This window comes from Heliangelus exortis, chromosome Z, assembly GCF_036169615.1.
Source record: "Heliangelus exortis chromosome Z, bHelExo1.hap1, whole genome shotgun sequence".
Taxonomy (NCBI): domain Eukaryota; kingdom Metazoa; phylum Chordata; class Aves; order Apodiformes; family Trochilidae; genus Heliangelus; species Heliangelus exortis.
In genome coordinates this window covers 34,159,634-34,184,790 of record NC_092454.1, presented here as the reverse complement: position 1 = coordinate 34,184,790, position 25,157 = coordinate 34,159,634, and the positions used below count along the sequence as shown (strand labels likewise).

At 38.3% G+C, this 25,157-nt stretch overlaps 1 protein-coding gene across 8 annotated transcripts in view; it reads left to right on the top strand.

Annotated features, from left to right (window-relative positions):
- NTRK2 (neurotrophic receptor tyrosine kinase 2) overlaps positions 1-25,157 on the top strand; it is a 206,788-nt gene that overhangs the window by 35,457 nt on the left and 146,174 nt on the right. For all 8 annotated transcript variants that reach the window (XM_071730219.1, XM_071730218.1, XM_071730222.1 and 5 more), the window contains exons 6-11: positions 6,443-6,579; positions 9,499-9,631; positions 11,173-11,472; positions 15,910-15,942; positions 20,664-20,764; positions 22,096-22,195. In XM_071730219.1, the coding sequence (XP_071586320.1) occupies positions 6,443-6,579; positions 9,499-9,631; positions 11,173-11,472; positions 15,910-15,942; positions 20,664-20,764; positions 22,096-22,195 (804 nt within the window). The remainder of the gene's footprint in view (positions 1-6,442; positions 6,580-9,498; positions 9,632-11,172; positions 11,473-15,909; positions 15,943-20,663; positions 20,765-22,095; positions 22,196-25,157) is intronic.

The following is a 25,157-nucleotide window of genomic DNA, read 5'->3' as shown; positions in this document are numbered from 1 at the left end:
GGCTGGAATTTCTGCTTTTCCTTTCAAGAAGGCATAGCAGCAGCTGCTCCTTTTTTCTTAATTTTTTTTTTCTTTTTTCTTTGTCTTTCTATTAGATTAAAAAAAAAAAAAAAAAAAAAAGTGTGGTTAAAGGGGGAGATCTTTTCATCCTTCTCTGGACCAAGGCTCAGTTCCGGAGTCTTAATTTACAGCTTTGGAGGTAATGTCCTCACCACCAACCTGCAGATTGTTTGAGACTGTTCTAGCTTAACCCTTACAGACCTGTGGAAAATACCACAGTCACTGTGGAAAATATGACACATATTTCTGTTCAGTGATTATTCAGTACTCTATTCAGTGGCTGTACATTCTCCTAAAGAGTTGAAGAGGTCCTGATCTGGAACAGTTTCTTTAATTAACACTTGGGCTCCAAAAAAAGAGAATATATAAGAGGTGAAAAATTTTTAAATGTTCAATGTTTCTGCTAAATCTGTATTTTAGTTGTGTAACTTTTTTTTTTTTTTTAATATGGTTGTGGTTGTTATCTTGGAATAACTTCTGTGAGATTTCTGTGAGCATTTTGATTTTGTGATTTGGATGCAGCAGGAAATAGAAAAAAGCCTTTATGTTTCTTCAGTTCATGTTTTCCATTTAAGCTTTTTGGTACCCTGTTTATAGTGCTCTAAAAATGGAGGCAAGCTGATTTTTGGCCATGTCACTCTGCAGATTTCAGTGGAAACATGCCCACTTACCCTGTGGCTGAAATCTGGCTCAGAGCTTGTTGGCCACAGACAGTTTCTAAGTGAAACACAGGAGGTGGATCATATATTGAACACCTCCTAGATTTACACCTAGAATTACTAGAAGGGTTTTTCTGTGTTTTTCAAACCTGTGAAAGGTTTGAAAAGCCCATAGGAATTTGTAATAGCCCTTTGGAATTTGTAAACATAGGAATATTTTCAAACAAGGCAGAATTTTAATAGAATGATAGAGAAAATTATGTTTTTCTTCTGTCTTACATGGTTGTAACCTGTTCAGTACCAGTAAGTCCTCTGAAATTCTCAGCTCTGTGTACAGTTCTTAACAAATTATGCTGTCAGAGATTCTATTTTCAGGCTCCAGACAGTAAAAGCAATGGGTGTTACCAAGCTGTACAGTAGTAGTGCTATAATAAGTTATATGCTTTCTCCCTAGATAGAAAAATCAAAAGCAGTTGGAACCAATAACCTTGGACCATACTGAAATCTTATGTGAGGCAAGCAAACTTGGTTTGGGCCAGTGTAACTTCTGGATTACATAGGATATTTTGTAAAACAGTGGTTCCAGTAGTCTACCTTTATATGGTTCAGTTTGATGGAGAGTTGTTAACTCACGGTTAATTTAATCATTTGGTGTCTGATATATTTATTAAAAAGATGATTAAGGATTTTAGGTAAGGATTAAAATGATCTTCTTGAAATATAAATTCAGTTGGCTAGCTTTGAGAAATAAAATTTCAGTTTTTTCCTAGTAATTTCTTGTTCTATCTCAGAATAGGTTGACTGCAAAAAATGTGCTGGGAAAAAATATGGTGAGCCATATTGAAAAGCATTTGTGATACTGCCTCCTGGATAGACTCCTGGGAGTTTTTTGACAGGCCAGTAAAAATCAGGGGCTTATTATGCAAACAATGGCATAAATGAATACTGGATTTATGGTATTGTCATGGCTTAGCAGCTTGGGTGGGCCACAAACCTAAGGACGGAATTACTCTCTATTCCCCTTCCACCACACACACACAAAGGGAAGATAAAAGGGGAATAAAGACCAGGGCCTTGAAGTTGGAAACTGAAAAACACTACAAATATACACAACAGATATGGGCTCTGATGACCACATGGCGAGCTGGTTATAAAGAATCTCAGGGGAACAGCAGCGCAGCCAGGAGGAAGTGGAAAGAAAAGAGGGGGAGCTCCTGGCCTTCCCAATCTTTATAGAGTATGGGCAGGAAATGGGAGGGAATAGACCCCTCCCTTTGTGTTTCATTCCTGTCAGAGTCCAAAAGCCCTCCTTTAGTTCCCCATGTTCAAACTATGACAGGTATTCTCTCAGGCACTCATTTCTTCATCGTATCTTAGGTATTAATGAGGTTATATGAGCATATTGACATAATTTTTTGTTGAAGGTTTTTGAGCAGCTGAACAAACCCCAGAACTGAAGCTGAAGAAGTCAATATAGAAATAATTTTGTAAAAAAATTTGTAGCTGCAAAGATAGTTAACCAGTGAATCAACATCTTGGGTGTAACGGTGGTTTCCTTTCTCCCTGTGTAATATCTTCATCTGCTAAAAGCTGCTGTAGTATACTGGCTAGCACACTGACACGGTGCTGAATTACAGACTACAGATTTTGTATTAGTCCTCAGTTTTTAAATTATTTTATATCCTTTCTTTGACATGTAGTGACAGTTTGGCTCTACCAAGGACAATTACACTCTCTGTAGACGGTAATAAGTAGCAGCATGAAGACTTTTAAAGTTATCTAGGAATTTAGTCACCTTTTTTTAAAAAAAAAAATTTCCATTGACAGTTGTATAATCAAATGCTGCAGTAACCTTTGAAAATTTTATCTGAAGTATTTGGTTTTGTGATTACTGATATCCCAGCTTTGCACAGTGAAGCTATGAATCATTCCCTAGAGATGTTGTACTTTCTGACAACCTTGGGCCATTGGTTTGCACTAGTGATGATCTGTGAAGGTAAATAGGTCCCTGTACTTTTAGGAGGATTTGTTCCTTCTAAAGCATGAAGTGATACTTGGAGAGACTCACATGACATAAATGAGTTCCTTCTGATTGTCTCTGTTGTGTCTAGTTGTGCTGGAGTGAGGGAAGTAACTGTTTATTCCAAATCAGAGCTTCCTGTTACCGGGAATAAGGTGTTATAAATTTGAATATGAGAACAGATAATCTATATGTGATTAAATAATATATACATAATACAACATAGTACATAATACAACACATGGATTTTAGTGTACACTTTCAGTTGTTGAGCTGCTTAATGGTGGACATAACAGGTTACTGCTATTTTCAGTAGCAGGTTCTGTCTTCCCATTTTTGTAGTGATAGAAAAGCTTTGGATAGACTATTGAGAGGAAAGGGGCCTGGACAGTTTGCCTGTGAAACTCTTTGCTGCAGAAGTCTATTAAGGATAAGAATGTAGCAAACTTAAAAAAGAAATCAGATACTATCAGGGTTACTCCTGATACCCAGAATTACTATAATTAATGTTATCAAAGTTTGAAAGAGATACTGTGTTTCAAGCTTTGGGACACAGGATAATCTCTGTCTGAAAGATACCAAGATGACACATGTGGACAGATAATATGTCTCACTTGCATGGGCTGTTATGCTGCACTCTAAACTCACTATCTTTGCACTATACAAAAATATTTGTACCTGTTGTCTGATAGCTTTTATCATTTACTGGAAACAAAGTCATTTAAAATGCACATCTGTATTAACAGAAGTGGTAGTAGTCTAAAACACTGTATTTAACCAAATTATGTCAGAAGTAAGTGCAGCATGGTTGGATATCTTCCTAATGGTGCAGGTGTCAAAATGCTACTCTCTCCTGTAAATGGTCCTACGCCACACTGAGTACACATGCTGAGCATACATGTCTGCTAGGGTGAACTGCGGCTTTTTAGTGCAGTTATTTTTCAGCACAGGTTTTACTGCTTAGTCTCATAAATTTATTGGTAAGTCCAGTGCATCACAGTTTCTAGATACGAAGTTTAACGCTACTATCAGCTTTTTCCAGGCATCCACTGCAGCTAGTGTATATCCTGCTATGGACCTGTCTGGGTGTCACTGGAAATGAAAGTCACAATGGCCTTTCAGTTAAAGTTCACTAACTTAAAATACCCAACCATAAATGAATAAATGAATCCCAAGGCAATTCTGTTACGTGTTTTCCACACACCTCCTTTAGGAATGGGAGTAAAAGAAAACACATACTATACTTTGGTGATTCTATTATTCTATTTTGTTGTGTTCTCTTCTAGTCATTTACACTTATTCTTATATTTATACTTAAACTTTTTGTAGTGATGTTTTCTGCCAGGTTTTGCAGCTGATTTTTGTGTAACTTCAGAAATGTAAAGAATAATAAGCAGTATTATTTTATAATCTTCTAGCAGGATACAAGCATAATAGAAAAAAGCCGTGATGCCTAGAGCAGGAATTGTTTTACAACACTTCTAAAGCACTGGGAGATTTGCCTAATAATTGCCTGGAAAATTATTTGTCTTCACTTTGGTACTACTTCCTCTCATTTAGTTTGTATTGAACTAATTAAACTTAAAGATAGATTTCCAATACTTATAGCTTCGATTGAAGTTCTAGAAGCCTAGTTCACACTAATTTGAGTGATAATTGTTTTTATCGGACTTTTTACATAAGAAAAAATTTCTACTTTACTTCTGTCCCTGCAAGTCCATCATCACATTACTGTATTCTTAACCAAAAAACAAAATAAAGCAAAACAGGTAACTTTTTTCAGAAAAGGAAAACAGGGTAGGCACAGAGTGGCTGGAGAGCAGCCAGGAAGAAAGGGACCTGGGAGTCTGGATTGACAGGAAGCTGAACATGAGCCAGCAGTGTGCCCAGGTGGCCAAGAAGGCCAATGGCATCCTGGCCTGTATCAGGAACAGTGTGGCCAGCAGGTCCAGGGAAGGGATTCTGCCCCTGTACTCAGCTCTGGTGAGGCCACAGCTTGAGTCCTGTGTCCAGTTCTGGGCCCCTCAGTTTAGGAAGGAGATTGAGATGCTGGAGCAGGTCCAGAGAAGAGCAAGGAGGCTGTGAAGGGATCCAGCACAAGTCCTGTGAGGAAGGGCTGGGGGAGCTGGGGGTGTTCAGCCTGGAGAAGAGGAGGCTCAGAGGAGACCTCGTCACTCTCTACAACCCCCTGAAAGGAGGTGGGAGCCAGGTGGGGGTCGGTCTCTTCTCCCAGGCAGCCATCAGTAAGACAAGAGGGCATGGACTTAAGCTCTGTCAGGGGAGGTTTAAGTTAGATACTAGGAAAAAATTCTTTAAAGAGAGGGTGATAAGGTATTGGAATGGGCTGCCCAGGGGGATGGTGGATTCTCTGTCCCTGAAGGTTTTTATGAAGAGACTGATGTGGCACTCAGTGCCATGGTCTGGTAACCACAGTGATAGTGGATTAAGGGTTGGACTTGATGGTCTCAGACGTGCTTTCCAACCTGGCTGATTCTGTGATTCTGTGATTCCATTGCGAAAGGTCATGTATACATATCCAGCACAGAAGATAAACTTAATTATATGAGATTATTGAGTTGCAAGTGAAATTTTCCTGGAACAGTTGGTGAGAAGGACTTACAAATGATGCTAAGTTTTTTTTATAGAGTTTAAGAGCTCCATATGATGGCTCCAGATATGATATTTCTGGAATGTTGCATAATTATTTGCTATGTAAATAGGTATGAAATGTGAGCTTCTCTGTGCCTGGAGTGTGTATACACAGAGTGACAACTCAACTGCTGATGTTATTTTTGAAGAGGATCAGCCTACAATTCCTTCTGGTTTTGTAAGCATTCAGCTTACATTTACTCTTCATGAAGCTGCCATAGCTTTGGGTTCAGAAGAATGAAATACAAAGTGATTTGTAGCTATTTGAGATAGTGGGGGAGTCTATGAGACTGTGAAAAAATCACCTATGATTACCTATTAAAAATCTGAAAAATTTGTGCTTATTTCTTGATGAGTGGCACCATGTCTCACTGCTTTTCTGCTTTCCTGAGGGCAATAGCAAAGTCTGCTGAGGAGCCTTGGATAGCAGCTCTGCACAGTTGGTGGCTCTTTTATGTTTTCTCTCCTCTGTTTTTGATCTATTTGGTGCTCTGTTTCCCTCGCTTTGTAGTTATGATCTAGGTGTTGCCCTTCTCTCTCACATAGCTGTCTCTGCATGAGAAGGGCTGCAATCACTTCTGTGATACTGGAGTTAGTAGGATTTACCTGTTAGTGTTGTGGAGAAGAGTAACATTACTACAATATCTGTTCATTGAAAAGAAAGGGTGCTTTGCACCTATTATAAAGAGATAAAATTTACTGTTTTAAAGAATAAGGGTAGAGTTTTTTAAATTGAGGTTAAAAACTAAAGTTAGGACTTTGTCCAGTTGAAGCATTTCCTTATGTAGTTAGCTTAATATATTTTCACATGCATTAATGTTTTCTTAAGATGTGGAGGAGGTTCAGAAAACGGTTAAGTAGCTGCTTAGAGACTGTGTCATAAGTTGCCAAATATGCTGTTTGTACTCCCTGACTGAATAGCAGCTGACCACAGTGAATATTTGAGTTAGCAGTGTTTTTGCTTCCATTTATACAGCTTGCTTAGACTTGAGTGGTGTCTATTTCCCTCAAGTACAAATGCGTGTGGCTTTTTTTGTTATTGTTTCTGTCATAGACTTGCCCTCAGCAAACTTAAGCAATTACAACATCACCGTGGTGGAAGGAAAGAGCGTCACCCTGTACTGTGATACTACTGGTGGGCCACCTCCCAATGTGTCCTGGGTGCTCACTAACCTTGTTTCAAACCATGAGGTAAGTTTCATATTCAAGTACATGACAATTCAGACATAGAAGATACCTTCTGAAGAATGGAATGAAGGTTCATGTCCATCTTTAGCTAACTTTTTATTAAAAAGATTAAGTAGAAAACTAATATTGAGATCACATTTATTTTCCCATTTACTTTCAATCCAGAGTGACTGCTGCAGTGCTTTTGTTGAATTGCAGGTGACCCAGATTTGAACTTTGGTTTCTGGATGTTCACATGTAAATGAGAGCACTGTACATTTTTGTAGTAACATGGTGAATCAGGCACTGAAACACAGGGGTTTTCTTATTGTCTCTGATAACTGCATACAGAGAATAAATCTAGTTTGCAGTAATTAAAAAAAGCTTTGCATCCGTAACTTTATTACATTTTCATGCCAAAAGCTTGGTGTGTTGAAATTTGGTTGTAAATATTTTGTGTGACTTGTTTTAATTTTCCTTCAACAAACAAAGCAACATCAGGAAGCTTTGGATATTGAAGTGAAGGTTTTACCAAAAAGAACATGTTTGTTTGGGGTTTTTTTTTGGTTTTTTTTTTTTTTAATGAAATATGAAGATGTTTCTTCAATAAAATAATCCAATCATGAGGTATTTTATTTTCTGATATCTTTGTATTCTGTGTCCCTACTTTTTACTGTGTACACTGGAAGTAGAATGATTATGTTCTTTTTGATGGCAATGTTGGTAAGGAAAGGCATATAAGTAGATCTCCAACATACAGCTGCAAACCTCTTGGACTGCAGTGAGCAAGATCCTCTATAATTTACAGTTTTATGGTATTGCTTTCCTACATTCATGTTGTTGCAGACTGCCTAAAACTTCCAGATCTGTACAAAATTTCCAAACTGTTCCTACAGTACCAAAAAGAGAGGACCTCTGAGATCTTGTAATCCTTGTGCTTTCTTCCTTGAGGTCATTATATATTGGCCCTGTGTAGAATTTGACTAGCCTATCTTTGAGCTCTCAAGTAAGAAACCTGAAGAGCTCTAGTTTTGTTTCAAAAATTTTCCCCAACTTGTAAAACTACCCAAAGGCATCAGTTGTCATCAAGGACAAAGAAATTAAAACAGTTTGGGAAGCCTATGCCAAGTTGTGCTATTTTTCAGTTTCTCTTTTTTTAATTTTTAATTTTTTTTTTTTCCCTGAGTTATGAGCCAAAACAAATGTGGAATGCTGTTCAAAAACTGAGATCACCTCATTTTTTAACCCTGCTATCTTTGAAATGCCATGATCAGTTTGCTTCAAGCTTTCCAGAAATACTCTGTCCTGGCATAACTTCATGTTGAGATCTCAGAAGGCCTCATGATATAGGCTAGCTACAGCCTTAGCTGTGGAGCACAGTAGTCTTTTCAGTAGCAGAAGAATGAGTGCCTTTTAAACCTCATTTGCCATTCACATCTATCCTTCCCTTTTTTGTGAGTGTTGTTTTTGGTTTCCTTTCTCTCACTGCCATATCTCAGTTTCTGCCTCCCTTTTCTTAGACTTCTATGCTGCTTTTGCCTTTTTTCTCTCTCCTCATTTACAAAGATGTTAACCAAAGTTAAAACTAAACTGTAAAGATAACTGCTCTCAGCTTTTCTGCTGGTATACAATGCAATTGTAGTTTGTTAGATTTTTATTGCTCTTTTTTATTTATAGCCCTTAGTCTGCTTTCAGCCTAGCTTTGAGCACTGCTCGCTTCTAAGAGTTCCACATACATTTAACTTAAGTGGAGCTAAAGTGCCATCTCAATGCTCGAATACATCAGGACAAATACAGGACCATTGTGTGCAGGAGTGTGCCTGTTGACTGCCACAGAAAGTTACCATGGTTTTACAAATGCAGTGTTTTACTTTGTGTTCTGTGCAGTACTGAAGTGCATGTGTACCCTAGGTACCTCAAAAGCAGTTTTAAAAATTATCCTAATTATTGTCTATTTTTAAATTTGCTTTAGTTCCTTTTTCAGAAAATAGTATCACACTTTATGAAAAATTAAAACATGGAAATTGTAGTTGTCTGGAGACAATATGAAGTATATGATTTCAGAAAAAAAAAAAGGTTGTTAACAAATAGCTTTGCTAGGGTTTTTTTTGTTTGTTTGTTTGGGGTTTTTTTTTGTTTGTTTGTTTGTTTTTTTGGTTTTTTTTTTTTTGTGTATGTGTATGTGTCTGTGTGTAATTCATCCCTGACTGTGTATTCTGTCATGGAGCTTTCTGAGAATCATAAGAATTCTAATTCTTACTTCAGTTAGAATGTCTTTAAACACATAAACCAATACTTTGGCAGTAGCTTTGTTAATAGAAGGTATGTAATTTCTTGTGTAAGGTTTCATGAGAAGAAGCTTTCAAGAGAAATTCAGCTAAGACAGAGGGAGGAGGCTTATTGTTGTCAAGGGTGCAGTAGAACTTGGAAGGCTGCTACGGAAGAGGTGTGAGATGTCAAACATAAATGTAATGGAAAGAGTCAAAGGGAATAATAAAACCAAGTATTGAACATAGACAGGAAGAAAAAGTTCAGGGGGAGCAGAGAGAGACCATAGAAATCAGTCATGAAATGGAAGAAAGCAAGTGAGCAAGGCTGTCTGTAGAGGAAAAACAATTTGTGTAGAGGGGATGTGCTTAAAAAAAAAACAGGCAGAAACTGAAAGTGAAAGAACAGAGAAATGGAAAAATGGTTTAGTGCAGTGTTTGTAGCTTGACTTCTGGAGTTTTGACTCCACTGCCACTACTGTCACAATTGGTCCTGTAGGTGTTCAGTGCCTGTTTGGATAAGGCACTAAAGTAAGGCTTTGATTAGTTGTTCACTTATACAGCTGAAAGAAAGGGAAACTGAAAAATGCTCTTTATCTGTGGCCAATTATTCTTTCCCTCTTGCTTGTTCTTTATGCTGTGGTTGACACATACACGTTTTTCTGATCGCTTGTAGAGTGACACAAGTAAGAACCCTGCCTCGCTAACCATAAAGAACGTTTCATCTATGGACAGCGGAATGTGGATTTCTTGTGTAGCAGAGAACATTGTGGGAGAGGACCAAGCCTCTGCTGAGCTCACAGTATTCTGTACGTATGCAGGCCTTCATACAGCTCCTGAGGCCAAACTGCATTGGCAGCAACTGTTTTGTGCATAAATATTTTTTGGGCATGCAGGCTGTTGAAACAAAAACCTTTAAGGCACGTAGACATGTGAGCTATCTACTGCAGTTAATGCTGGGCTTAGCTCAACCAGTAATTTTTGTATTTATCTTTCCCTGTCCCACATTGTGCCAAAAATGTATTTCTAAGTGCTTTGTTTTCCAATTAGGATGATCTGTAAATAAAGGTCTGAAACCCAGAAGACTCAGTGGCACTGTTTGCCACTGAAAGACAAACCACTGGAAAGCTTATAATGGTGTACATGTGTGTTCACATTGTTTTAGGAACTGAGAAGTGTGAACACATCAAAAGGCTCATAGAATTAATTACAAGAGACCACAAATTTTTAAATTCTTAATATCAGAAGCAGCAACTGCTTTGGTCAAAAAATAACACAATTGCAACATTCTTACTGCCAGATACAAGTCTATTTGTCATAACTTTGGATAACATAGATATTTGTCCAGGCCCAGGAAGAGGGAAGGGATATATAGTGTAGAGATGCTGGCTTCTTATATCTAAGCTCCAGTCTGAATTAATTTGAAGCAAAGTAGACAGCATGTTTTCACAAGCTGCAATGCTTTGTTTCATTTAAGATGGGAATGGAATGCACTGTAGATGGTAAACTTTACTCAGTGTGTTCTCATGATGGTAAACCTAGATGTAGGTTCATTGGTTGATACTGTATTTATAATAGTTATGGGAAGGGACATAAACTAGAAATATTTGCACAGCGTAAATGAGATTCTGAGCTTGGCACTATTATGAGTGATAAGAGGGAGCATAACTACATGAAATTGGATGCAGTGAAGAATAAATACCATGGAAAATTTCCCAATAGTGAAATAATATGCAAGGTGTTGGAATAATCTCCCGAGGGAAACAGAGCAAGTCTGTAAACTGGAGGCATTTAGCAGGTTTGAACAAAGAATAAGAAATTGTACAGTAGAAAATAGTCTTTCTCTGATGTAAGAATCCAGGGCATTCTGGTGCTCTGAAGAAAATGATCTGAAAGTTTAGATTCCTATATGTGTATGTTTCCAGTACTACTTGCTTTTTGGCTAACTTGTAAATATTTTCAGTACTGTTGTGTTCCTTCAGTGTTCCTCTGCACCATTTTTTCAGCAGAGTAAAGCTACAATGTCTCTTCCCCTTCTCAGTGATCCAGTAGCTGAAATTCCCATACCTTCCAGAGTTAAAGTGGTTTATCAGGAATTCAGTCTTTGCCTGAAACTAGTTTATTTCTTTCTGAAGGATGGCTTCATTTAAATTGTGAGCATAGTACCCTAGGCAAAGCAGGTGGGTTCCTGTGTGAGTATCCTCCAAGTAGGTATCATTTGTATACTAATAACATACTTTTATACTGATGAATGAGAAATACTTCCCTGATGACATTGTGGAGGGGGGAGGAAGGGAGGAAATACATGTTCAGAATATTCTGATGTTTTTCACTCTTTTTTCCAATATAGTCGCACCAAATATCACATTTATTGAATCTCCAACCCCGGACCACCACTGGTGTATTCCATTCACTGTGAAAGGGAACCCTAAGCCCACATTACAGTGGTTCTATGAAGGGGCTGTACTGAATGAGTCTGAATACATCTGTACTAAGATACATGTTATCAATCAAAGTGAATACCATGGCTGCCTTCAGCTGGACAATCCTACCCACCTGAATAATGGTGCTTATACCTTACTGGCAAAGAATGAGTATGGAGAGGATGAGAGACGGGTTGATGCTCATTTCATGTCAGTGCCTGGAGATGGTGAGTATAATTACTTTTTTTTTTTTTTATGTTAGCAATTGAAAACTGAGTAAGTTGTGGAGACAGTACTCCTGGCCAGTCTAACTCTTTTCAAGAAGCTTTTTATAGGCTTTTTTTTTTTTTTTTTTTTTTCTTCTCTGAATGAACATAAGATTAGTTGTGAAGTAATGTTTCTCTTGAGCATTCTCTTCTTGTTTATTGCTTTTCAAGGAAGGACACGCTAATACTTTGTGTATTTTCCTTTTGAGTAACTATCCTCAGTGCCAGCTAAGGCTAGTAAAAGATTCCTGTTTGTGTTTTCCCAAACCTGTGTTCTGATCTTGGTAAGCTCTAGGTGCCAGCTTAGGCAATCACTGTATACTAATGCAACTGAGCAGTGTATCCAATGTTACGGGGGATGTCTATCACCAAATGCCTTGTTGAAAAACCGTAGTGCAGTCCAGTGAGTTGATAGTATGTCGTTTAAGACACCAGAGGGAGCTGGAGAGAAAACAAGTAACACAGAGGCAGGATGGGCAAAGTTTCAGGTCCCCACAGGCATTTGCATATCCAGTTCTCTTTCATTTCAGTCTGGGCACATATATGCCTAGAAGTATACATTCTCAACATCCTTGTTGTTAAATATATACATCTTCAGTTGCTCTGAAGGCTCCACCTCAACCCTCCTAAATGTTAAGATAGCAGGCTCAAGGTGGACTAAGTCGTTGAACTACAGGGACTGCTGTTAAGTGACTGATGTTCGCTGTGGTTTGAGCTTTTCCCATGTCTTCAAAACCATATGTGAAGTAAGAAGGTATACATGTAAGAGTATTGTTGTATGTGGAAAAAACTCTTGAGTGGACCTTGCAGAGCTGGAATGGAAATAAAGACATGGTTTTGTGCACAGTCATATCTGAAAATATGAGCACATGCGTACCTTTGGCTTTTAGCCATACGATATAAATAGCCACCTTCTTTTTTGAAGTAGCAATGTTCAGTGCTAATGTTATTTGGCAGAAAAAAAATGAATAATTAAATTTGCTCTCTCTTACATTGCAGGCTACAGACAGTAAAAATATGGTCTGTATTTAGCATTTTTCCCGGTTAGCTCAGACTGATGTAGGGAGCGAGATTGCAGGTCTGTTGTGTTCCCACCCTTAGAAGGAAAAAGTGAAGAGCTGATACAACCAAATTTTGTTTACTCCTGCTGTCCTTAGTGCTCCTCTTTTTTCTCTGGATTTTTTCCTTAAACTCATTACAGAAACATGCCATGGTTTTGGCTACTGTCATCCTGTAATAATGCATTACAGTGGTTTAGTTAAACAGTTCACCTCATAGATGTTCTGTGTAAAGTGGAAGTTCTCTTACGTTCTTATTATTTAGCATGAACCTGTATCCATTTTCTTAACAGAATAACAGTTCCTCTAATACAGTTAGGTGAATGTATAATTTTTTGCTTTGATACAAGTCCCTCTTACTATTCCTTTTTCCTTTATGCTTCTCACTGTACAATGAAAGTTTTCCATTTGTAGCATGTAAAAGCAGTAAATAGAATTGTAGATGTCCCTCAAATTAGAAAGATAGCATTATTTATTTGTTCCATCCTCTTGATACTCACAGAGAATACACATTTCCCAACACTATCTCTGGTGTGTGCTGTAAGTTTCCCAAGCTCTGTGGTGGATTAAGCTTCACAGAAAGTGTACAGAGGAAACTGAACTATGTATAAAAAGGTTGCAACTGCTTTAGAAATCATCTCATGCATGGTGGATGGCACCAAAAATTAACAGCTGGGGAAATTGCTTATTTACTTAGCCTTCCCAATACTGTTTTTTTTTAGTGGGGCTTTTTCCTATCTGAGCTTTTAGCTTTAGAAAAATTCACAGCATTGTTGTCTTCTCCACTGAAGATGGCAAGAAAGCAAGCATTAAGAAACTGGAATCCTCTGTGGATTGTATTACATTTTTTGTTTTAAACTATTCAAAGCACTATCAGGCTTTTTCAACTCTTAAAAGGCTTTTTCAGTGCTGTCGTTACTGTGTAGTTTCTTCTTTTGGCCCACATATTGTACAATGAAGCATAAAGATTAAGGCCCACGCCCTGGTATTATGTTCATTACCATGCCTTCATGACTGAATTAAATAACAGCTCTGATGTTTCATGGGGTGGGGTATATTCACTGAGCTTTAAACTGATTCTTTGGTTATTGCATCACTTACGGGCAAATGCTCTGAAGGTAAAAACAAAAGAAGATTAAAAAAAATCTCTTCACTTATAATTCACATGTCTATCTAAATTAATTACAAGTCAGAAGCACGTTCTATCATCAACAGTGTAATGCTTCACTTTCAGAGCTGCATCAAACATGATGAAGGCGTGCTTTATCTTAAGATGCTTTCAACTTCTAGCATGCTACTGGCAGAATGCTTTCCACTTTTCTGAGGACTGGGGCATGAAGGAGAGGAAAGCATGTTCCACAGTGGGATTTGTACTGAGTTAAAGACATTACACAATGAAAGTTGTAAATTAAAACTTTGTTTTAAATACAAAGGCCTTGAAGAATGATTTTCATATTAGCTAGATTTTTAACAAGCTTTAATCTGCTGAAGTTCATGGATTCGTGTGAAGCTATTCTTACTGAGGATGACTTGGTTGTTTGTGACTATACTGCATCAAACAGTAAGCAAGAAATGTTTGTGTTTTATTGTGTTATTATTTTATTATTTTATTTTATTTATTTATTTATTTTATTATTTTATTATTTATATAGATGCTGTTCTCATAGTTGATCCAAAACAAATAATGAATTCAGGAGAGATTTTTACCAGTAATAAAAATTTTTAATTAAGATTATTCATCTCTGCTCTGAAATACAGCTGGAGGGATCCAGGTCACGTAAAAGTAAAAGAATATGTTAAATATACCTCAGAAGTAACATCTTACTTCTGCAACATGGGAATGTTTTGCAGAACTGTTTTTGGATTGAGTCTTTTGCTGCCGCTTTATTTTGAAAATGTCAACTTTACAAAGAAAGAGGCAAACAAACCAAGTGTAGCTGATGCAGTTTATAAAGATGAGTTGCTAAGATGTTTTAATAGTTTATTTACACAACAAGAAACAAGAGAAATTAGAAATACTGTCTTTCTGCAAATTGATGTTTTATACTGGAAAAACTGAATCCATGAATTTTACTGAACCAGAAAACCATGGTCAGAAGTTGCTTGAGGGCAGCTTCCTTCACTTGTTATGTATTTCTGGTGTCTATTAAACTATATGTCAGGATACTATAATATCTTCAAATGTATTTAAATATAAACCTAATTATCTGTTGCCTTTATGCAAATAGGTTGCAACTCTGTTTAGTATTTTCAGTGGAGATTCTCATGCTGTTGACATAGGTGGAAGCAATGATGGCCTTTATGTCAATGCAGTGCTGCTGCTATGGCTTTGTTTTCTGCTCTTATAAAGCGAATGATGCTTTTTTTAAGTTTGATTCAACTTCAGTTATTTTAACTATCTGTTAGTATTATTTCCAGTTCAACAAAGAGTAAGAATGTGGAAGAGATGATGAGGAGCAGCCTACATAAACTGTGCTATAAATACACTATAAACCAGAATGAACCGGTGTACTGAAATACAACACAAATATCTTTCCAAGTGTGAATAGTGTAACAGGACACTAATTTCAGAGGGCATTCTCTACAGTATACTCACATATGTGCTCAGGCATACATATGTGAAGTAATTAGAAAAAGCTGGTAACTGGAACTGGTAACATTTAGAGAACATTTAGATACCCATTTGCTTGTATAGAGGCTGGCTTCCAAGACGTCTGACTCTTGGTAATAGTTCTGTCTGGGTATCAGCTGTGCAGCTGGCTTCTTGGAAGCAACCTTTTACAGAGCATGTGAAATGCTACTGCATAAGTCATTGCTACCTCTAGCCCTTAACTTAGCAGCTCACAGCTAAACCAGTTTGCTTTCACAGCAACTTAATAGAAATTTTTTTGACTGGGTGTAGGTCCATGACTGTGGATTCTCATGGAAGTCTGCTACAACTTTGTGTAGGGTGAATTTTACCATTTGTTTTTTGACCAGAACAGTTACTGTTGCGCTTATTCCAGATACACATTACACCAGAAAACAGAATTTTTAAGCTGGGAAATGTGCCTTCCTTGTCAGAGATAGGGATTGCCATGTGCATTAGCTGTTTCACATGAAGCAAAATAGGAACCTTTGAGATAGCTCAAAATTAGTTGTAAAAGTATCCATCCTGCAATACAATGATGCTGCTCTGAATTTGTGTAGGTATAGCAAATTTTCTTTGCTATAAAAATTAACGTGCCAAGTCTAAAAACATCTCTTAAGGTCTTATTCTTTATTCTTCCAGCAACTGCAATATATTTACAAAGGCTTTTTTTTTTCTCTTTTTCTTCTCTTTTCTCTTCCCCATGTACAGGAAGTGGCCCAATTGTGGATCCAGACGTTTACGGTATATATTACATTTCCTCTTTCTTTTCTTTTACTGATAAAAAGGAAGGAACTGAAACCATCAAAAGATTGAATGTTGGGCTCAGTTAAACTGAAATGGCAGGTATTATATACACAGTTCTAGAAGGTACTTTTGGTTCTTCTCCTGCCTTATATTATTTAAGACAAAAAAGGACAATATGATGTTGTGCTTGCTATGCTGCTTTTAATTCACATTAGGAAAGGCACAAATCCACTGGTATGAATGACTGCAGCTGATTCTGTAGGATGACCACTGGTGTAGCTCACAGATGTTAGATTGTATGAACCTTTTCGGGGCATTTTTTTGGACGGAAAAGAATGATTTTTTTCTTTACGTAACTTCATTTATTATTTCAGGAATTATTCCATACCTGTTTTGTCTCCAAAAAATGTACCCCTTAATCTCACCTAAAAATGAGGTTGGGACTAGTTAGTTGAGACAGTGTTCACATTAGGTTTCTAGTTAGGTGAAATGGTCTGAACCAAGTGAAAGCCAGTGTACGCTAGAATAAAAGCTGAAGATTGAAAAGCAACAGTCTAGTTTTATGTGCCACTTTTGGTATATTTCTGGTAAGTAGGAAAGTCCATCCCAACCAAATAAAGACCCTTTAGCAGAAGTGGGATTTTGTTTGGAGCACTTTTTATTTAAATGAAATGGGCCATGACTCAAGTTTCTTTAAACTGATTTAAGTGTTATTGCTTTGATTCCATTGCATGTCATTAAACTTTAGCAAATGTGCAATTGAAGCATCAGTTTGGATTCAAGTGCTTAGATATACTAAAGGATAACTTATCGTCTCTTTCCAAATGATTTTTGGGGAGGGGCTGTGGGAATGGGAAGGTGGGTTACACAGTTTCCTGCATGTGTTGTATTATATAAGATGTATGCATGAAGATTTTGATTCAGCTGTTTATCAAGGTCCTGATGCCTACTCACACTTTAACCATGTGAGTGCAGTGCTTCAGTAGACCTGATCACGTTTGTGCTGACATGGCCTAGTGGCCATGGATCACAGCCTGCAAAATCTCATCCTGATGAAAGCAGACTTTCTTTTTATTCCTGGCTTTTCTTTCTGCTGTTTGAAACTGCTTTCTTAGATCTTCATTTCAGTGACACAGTGCTTTCTTTGGCAAGCACTATGTAGTCCAGAGTGTTTCCCTAATTAGTTCAAATTCAGAAGTCTAGTTAGTGAGATGAATTACTAAGTCTGGCTGGAAAATCCAGGATCTGATACACTTCTTTGAAGAAGCACTGCCTGCACGGCTGGTGGTGGGAACCCACCACTATCTTTGGGATTAGTACCCCCCAGAGACTGAGCAATTTAATGACTTTTTTTCAGACCGCTCTTAGGTCTGCAGTAACCTGCTTGCCCAAAACTTCGATTATCTTGAAGAGAAGATTTAAAGCACACCCCATCCTCTTGCTGTCTTCCCTTTAAAATGTGTTTTATAATGTGCCCAGCGTAACAGGTGGAGACAGCAGCTGAGGATTTCATCCTGCTGGGTGCTGGGACTTGCTGTGTGTCTGTCAGTCTGTTGGATAAAGCTGAAGTTAACGGGAGCCTCCAGATACTTCTCTTGGGGCCGTGCAGGGCTGGGGGCTCCCCATGGGGGCCCATCAGGGCTGGGCCTGGCAGCCAGACCCGTCCCACTGTCTCAGCCAGGGCAAGGGCTCCAGGGACAGCCACAGCCCCAAGCATCAGGCACTGCCTTGGGGCCACGGCTGGGCCACAGCCCCTCAGGTGGGCCTGGTTCTGCAGCACTGATGGCCAGGGCAGTGACAGGCTGTGAGGACATGGGAACAGAGGTGACAAGAGCAGGAGACCCTGACCTTGAGTACTCCTGTGTGCAGAGATAAGCTGTCTGTAGCTGGGGATTGGTCTGTCACTTGGGAACTGACCTTCTCAGCCCTATGCTTCATGAGGTGGTGTCCAAACATTTTCCCTTATATATATACATATATACACATATATACATGTATGTGTATATATACATATATATATATATACACATACAACAGGAAACAAAAAAAAAAGATGAGAAAAAAGATGAGGTCTCAGCAGGCTGCATAACACTGTTTGTCGGGGGAGCCGACTCTGCTGCCAAGAATGGAGCAGTTGCTAGTGCCTCTGGCTCACCCCATGGGAAAGGCAGAGAAGAGGGTCTGTCCTGGCCCTGTGAGTAACTGAGAGGAATAAAGCCACTCATCAAGGGCTAAGCAGGAAATCCAATGCAAAGCCAGCTTCTTTGTCTCCAAGTTCATGTCTTTGTGCCTTGCCTCTTCTAATGTGGTTGTGAACATGAGAGAAACAACAGTCTCACCCGGCCCTCCAGGGGACTGTGCAGAATAACATCCTGGTGCTGGAGTGACTGTGCTCTTGCCTGTATCCCCACTGCCATGCACCTTGTTTGTAAAAGGGCTGCAAAACACTGCCAGCCTAACTTGAGATTCACTGCTGCTGGGGTGGTCACAGGTGGGTGCATGAGGAATGTGGCGCTGAAGAACCTGGCCCTCAAGCAGTACCAGTCCCTCGTGGCATGAGTCAAGAGGTGTGACCCTGTCTGTACCAAAGTGCTTGATGTCTGTGTCCAGATTTCATAGTGAAATGAACAGGAATTTGTTTAACTTGGAATCACCTGGTTTTGGCTGGATAGCTGTTGGGCTTATTTTCCTTGCCTGGCTCACCCATTTCAAGAGGCTTTGAAGATCTGTCATTAGTTCAGACATGAGACATGAGTGCCCACTTCACACTTATACAGCAGGGAATGGCAATGCAAAATCAACATACTGATGTGGCCTATGTTAGCTCTTGCCCATTTTAATATAAAAGTGTATATACAGACCACTCTGCATCATTCTCATTAGTCCTTCAGGGTGTGATTTCCAGTAGCTTAGTAAAGGTGGAAACATAAGCAGAGCTGCAAATACTATCAGGCTTTGCCCACCACTATTTACAGCCAAGTATTTCCCTCTTGAAAGTTTGTATTACAGACACGGAGCAGCAGTCTCATCTTAAAAAGCTACCATAAATACAGGGCTGGGAAAAACTATCTGTGAAGATTTTCCCAGCTAATTGTAAAGGAAACCCAATCTTGTAGGCTGAGATACTTGTTCCAAAGCAGGCTCTGCCTGCCAGTGAAGGAAGCAGAGGTCTCCTCCTTTGCTGTGACAATGCATGATCACATGCTGTGGCATATGGTCTGCATGGCACCTTATCCAGCTCTGCCCAAGCTGCCTGCTCAGCTCAGCTCTTGTGGCAGGGTTTGTGCTGTTCCTTTGCCTGTTCTGACCTTGCTGCATAAGGAAGCTACAGGCATAGAGATGCAGTGCTGAGCTAGAGAATTTAAACCAGAAAAAAGACGAGAAAAATAGATTTTATTTCTCACGAAAGTTCTGTATACTTAACACATATTTTGGCTTGATAGAGTCCTGTCCTTCACATGCATGGTGTAGAACCAAAATAGACTACATGGGCTGTTAAGACAACCTGACTGGAATGACTGTAGTATTGATGCCAGAGGTAGCTGGGTAGCTTCATCTAGCAAGAAATCTGCAGCCTGACGAATGCTTTGCAGGAAGCACCTGTGTTCATCCATGCATGAAGATCAAAAGCAGCTTGTTGCTAGCATTGCCAGCTGAGGTCTCCAAAATGAGACGACAAAGCCAACTAAGATAAACTCTACTGAGGCACAGGCCCTCCCTGCCCTTGCACAGCAGCAGCTCTGCAGTTCCTGCTCTCTAGTTAATGAAACCTATGCCTCTACTCTCTGGTTTTTCAGATTCACAGTTAAAATTTCATCTGTAGACTTCTGCCACTGATTTTAATAAAAATATGTAACGAAATACACAGTTAATTGCACATTGAAATTGCAGTGCTGGAGCTGCATTTAGTAATAGATGCAATTATTGCCCCTGTTTGTTTCTTTCCTCTGCAGACATTACAGTAATAAAATGAAATATTATATATAATTTCAGATGTAATCATACAATATATGCAAATTTTATTCTGTTATAATGCACAATATCTTAGTTCACATGTGTATTATTTAAACCTTTTTATCTCATTTGAATAGTTTTGACAGGAAATCATGGGCAGTGAATACCTCTGTTTCATTTTTAAATAATTTTAAATAAATTATACCAGGTTTATGCCTTTTGATGTGCCTGGGTTCACCCCTGCAGACCTGTCAGTGAAATTACTTAGATGAGTCAAATTGCTTCTTACCATCGCCAGCACTTAATTTTTTAAAGGTTTACCTGTATGACACTTTATGATGCTAGACTGTAACCTCTGTGCACAAAACAATATTTTAGTTATTTTTTAAATGAAGAAAACATTCTATTTCACATTAGGTAGTAATGACCCAGCTAAAAACCTGTCTGCCAAGTCTCTAAGCTAATATCTAAGACTGTCCTATATTTTGCTGAATACAAGGCTGAAGAAGTTCAGTGTAGAGGACAGTCTTTAATTTTTAATGGGAAATCAGAAGCACATAAAAATAGCCTTGTGGAGGGAGTTCTTATTGAGCTAGTTTTTCTAGTAGAGGTACACATTATGGGGTTGGTCACTTCTCTTTTCCAGTTTATCAGTCACAATACATTTATTTGATTATCTGTGATAGGGAGAAGAAGTAATAAAGACAACCCTTTCCCTTCTAAGATTATGATATTACAAAAGTCACCTTTATTTTCTTTCTAAGAGTATGAAACCACACCTAATGATCTTGGAGACACCACAAATAACAGTAATCAGATAACTTCTACGGATGTTTCCAACAAAGAAAATGAAGATAGCATCACTGTAAGTATATACATTATTTCCCAATCTGTAAATTTGGGGGACTGTCTGGCTATGCAACTCACAAAACTGCAGAGATTGTAATAGGACCCCCAGTTGCCAGAACACCAGACATATAATTGTGTTGTCATTAAAACTCAGGAAACAAACAAAGAAACCCAACAAATCAAACAAAAAAACCCCAAAACAACAGAAAACAAACAAACAAACCCAAAAAAAACCCTCAAAAAATCCCAAACAAAAACAAAAAACCAAATGTCCATGCTCCCTGCTCTTGTCCTCCCCTAATTTTTTGAGATAATCAGGTTTTATTCTAAATAAAATTGCTAGTTATTTTGTGTCATGCTTTCTGAATGACTCATTTTTTTTAGCTTTAGCTAGACTTCAGCCTAGAGGAGCAATTCTTTATTCACAAAACAAAGTAATCCAAAGTGATTTGAAGAATGTCTGGATTCCAGTCCTGGAATCAACTCCTCCTTACAGAGAGGGTGTGCTGCACTGTGAACTTTGAAATTCTAATTGTATGTTCTTAAATCATTACTTCATATTGTTTTTTATTTTTTTTAATCTAATAATTTTCAGTAGGTTTTAGCATAAATTACTGAATTGGTGGACCCCCTCATTTGCTTCCTTTCCTGTCCTGCTCTCCTGAATTGAATTGTTGGAAACGGGTAGTGAGTTGCCAGCCTCTCTGCAGCCTGCCTGCATCAGTGACTCCATAAAGCAGCAGGCAGTATAGAGCATGTGTGTTTGTGAAACAGAGAGCAGACTCTTAGCTGGGGTGCTGTGCTAAATTTTGAAAGGATCAGACAGTTTTATCTCATCTGGTAACAGAATGTTTGAACAACTGAGGTTAGAAGGGACCTCTGGTCCAACCCTCATTGCCTAAACTGGGGCCAGAGTGTTGCTTGATATTTTGTCCACTCTGGTCTTGATACCTCCCAGGGATGGATGCCCCACTGCCACTCTGGGTAATCTGTACCAGTGTACATCCACCCTCACAGTAAACATTTTTTGCCTATGTGCCTTATTTCTTTATTTTCATATGACATGCTGGAAGGGAAAGGGGTGATGTGCACTCACTTCCACCAGCCGTGGATGTGTTGGATGTTGAAAAACATGTTCTCAGAGGTGTCTGAATCTGTCTTCTATGCAGAACAGAGGAAACCTCAACAAGTGGTGGTTTTCTTTAGTCTCTCATTAGGGTGTCGATGTTTCCCAGTTGAAACGAATCAGTTTAACTAATTGAGTTGATCTCTATGTATGCTGGATGTCTTTGGAAGGAGTTCATGAGAACAAAACAAGCAGATCTTTTTTTGTCCTCTTTTTTTTAGGTGTATGTTGTGGTGGGAATTGCAGCACTGGTGTGCACTGGCTTAGTAATAATGCTCGTTATTCTGAAGTTTGGAAGACACTCTAAGTTTGGGATGAAAGGTAAGTGGGGTAGTTATTTATACTTCCCATAATTCGTGTGGATTGTATGAGCTCATACTATTGGCTTCTGCACTGAGAGCAGTCAAAATAACTAATGCCATCACATTTAGTGTTTCATTTATTCATCAGGTAAGTCAGGGCAGAGGCAGACATAGACAGAGTGTAGAATTTTGGATCAAACTCCTCTTTTTTTTCTTACAACAAGTCCCATTTCTCTCCCTTGTGCTGTGAAGCCTCCTGGGACATTTCCTGGAGTAAAATATTAATTGAGTCAGTATAGGCAGGAGGAAGTTAAGAAGTGAAATTTATTCTGGTATGAATTTAATTACAACAACTTGATGAGAATCTCTGTTGTATGTAAGAGGTGCTTCAGACTGTACTACAAATGTCACATTAAGGTGATAGATTCAAGGAGAAACAAGGGCAAGAGCAGAAGGTGCATTTGCAGCAGATTCCGTCATATTGGTGCTTTCAGACAGAAGCATTTTCTTGAGCTCTGTTTGTATCTTGGGAAGTAGCATCTGGAGAGAGAGGCAAGTGCTCATTTCCCTGTGGAAGGAGGCTATCTGGCCCTCCACTTATTAATTTATTTATTTTATAGCCAAATGGAGGTATGTGTAACATGGAAGTACCTACAGTACTTCCATTACTGTGTTATTTTACTGATATCATCAGTCTGGGTCTGGTGGCATGGGTTAAATTTTATAAAGAAAAAAAAAGAAAAGCGAAAAACATCTCTTTGGGAGGACTAGAAGGTGCTTTGCTGTGTGCTAAAGGAGATACACTTTTGTTCTTAAGAGATGTAGTTGAGAGTCTATGCAGAAAGTGGTAAGTAATCTTTTGGTAGGCTCCCATTACCTGCATATCCTCCCTCTCATCTGTTCTTATACTGCATGGATATGTATTTCGGTAACTCTTACTTGCTTTTCTTTCAGAAGTATCTACTGTCTATTTTGTGTTTCTGTATTTTGTTTACATAACAGAGAGTTACAGGAACAAATGAAATTTGAGCAGAGCAGAAGTGTAGTCACTGCAGATTATCTTGCTGGGGTGCTAACCTCCTTCTGATATGACATAGTCTCTGTTCTTTGAGGTAGCAATAAAAGAAGGCAGTCATCATGAAATATCTTGAATAGCAACATGGGGGCAGCAGGAGAGAGCTGCAGGCTTTTGGCCAAAGATTAAAAAAAAATTTTTCTGCAACTAAACTATAGTTCAGTGTAAAATTTATTTGTGCCTGAAGCTTTCTGTATTGCATTTAGAGACCTGAACCAGGTGGAAGCTAAATGGAAGCAACAATGAGAAATATCTGATGTTAGCTCTTTAAAGCTGAATTCTTGCTAGTTGTTTCATAATTTGCATTGAGTATTTCAACATGACATTGTTGAAGGAACAGGAAGTAAACTCTGTGCTGTAGGAGACTACACAAGGTTGTATTTTGTGTGGCAAAATGTTACATTACCTTCTAGGAAACTCCTTACATTGTGATTGGTTTTCAGTATCTTCAGATACATCTTTTCTCATGAAAATAATGCTCTTGCATAGTCTGTAAGTTTTACCTCAGTAATTTTTTGTTGCAGGATTGTCCATGTCCATTGATCTTATTTAGTAAAGATACACTTTTGGGGAAATTACTGTATAAAATTATGAAAAGGCAGCAACCCCATATATAATGTTTATTTTATTCTTTAAATTTGACCAATGATGGTTAGGAAGATTGATAAAATGAGTTCATAGTTCAGATACACACCTTCAAAAACTAATCACAAGTGTGATGTATGAGGTAATGGCAAAACGTCACTGTGAGCTACAAGAAACTCTTGAATTTTGCATTAGAAAAGAGCAACGTTCAGTTGTCCCTGAAGTGAACCTCAAACTCTCTGAAGTTTGCACTCATACTTGAATTATACAATCTGGTCCAAAGTCCCAGAAACACTATATCCATTTATCATAATCAGTATTATTGAATTTATATTAAAGCAATATTTAAAGAACTGAGATTAGAACATGGTATCAATAAGTAATACATCAATAGTAAAACATTACCTACTCTAAAAAAGCTTGGAGAATTACTCTATATTGAGAACTCATAAATCATGATAAAGTGGAGTGTTTGAGCATGAGAAAAATAAAGTAAAGGTTAAGAGAAGTTTCTTGCAGTCAGTATTGATCAGTAAAATACATTTAAAATGTGTACTGTGGAAATTCTGATTTAAAGATAAAGCCGTCTGCCTGTGAACTCTTTGAGCCATTTGCCATTGAATTCAGTGGCAGCAAACCTAGTCTCATATGAATATTGTGTTAAAATTTCTGGTTTAATGAACAGTTCAAGTAGGGAAGTGGGAAGGAGTAAACACTGTTGAAAATATTTATAAAAGATAAACCAATCTTGTTTTCTAGTCTTCCACAAAATACTAATGAACATCATTCATAGGAAGGATCTTCTTAAATTAATATATCAGGCAGAAATGCACATTAGATTGTGCTTGATGCCTTGTGAGAGAACAAAACAGTCACCTCAGACACCCTGTCACTAAACATCTCTCCACTTTTCTTCCACAAGCAATTTGGAAAAAAATAAAACAGTCACTCAGTAAATGGAGTGGTCAGACTGGCCCTCAGAGGTATTTTTCATGTAACCATGTACTAAGAGAAAAAACTTTTCCAGTGAAAATCAGGAGAACACATGTAAATAGGCAAACAGCACTGTGTGCCCTGTAGGAAAGGTCTTTATGTAAGGTATAGATTTTTCACCCATTTGGGTTCACAGCAAGCATCTGCAGTTTCCTGAAGACATTATTTTATGCCTCGTATTTTTAAATGCCATTTATCCCATCTTTTGCACAAGCATCATCTTCCCAGTTTTTATACTGTGTCCTTGCCAAGTCATTCTTTGCTTCAAGCGCTTAAAAATGTTTGTAGTGTGGGATGGACAGTGATGGTGTCCCCGGGAAGAAATGTG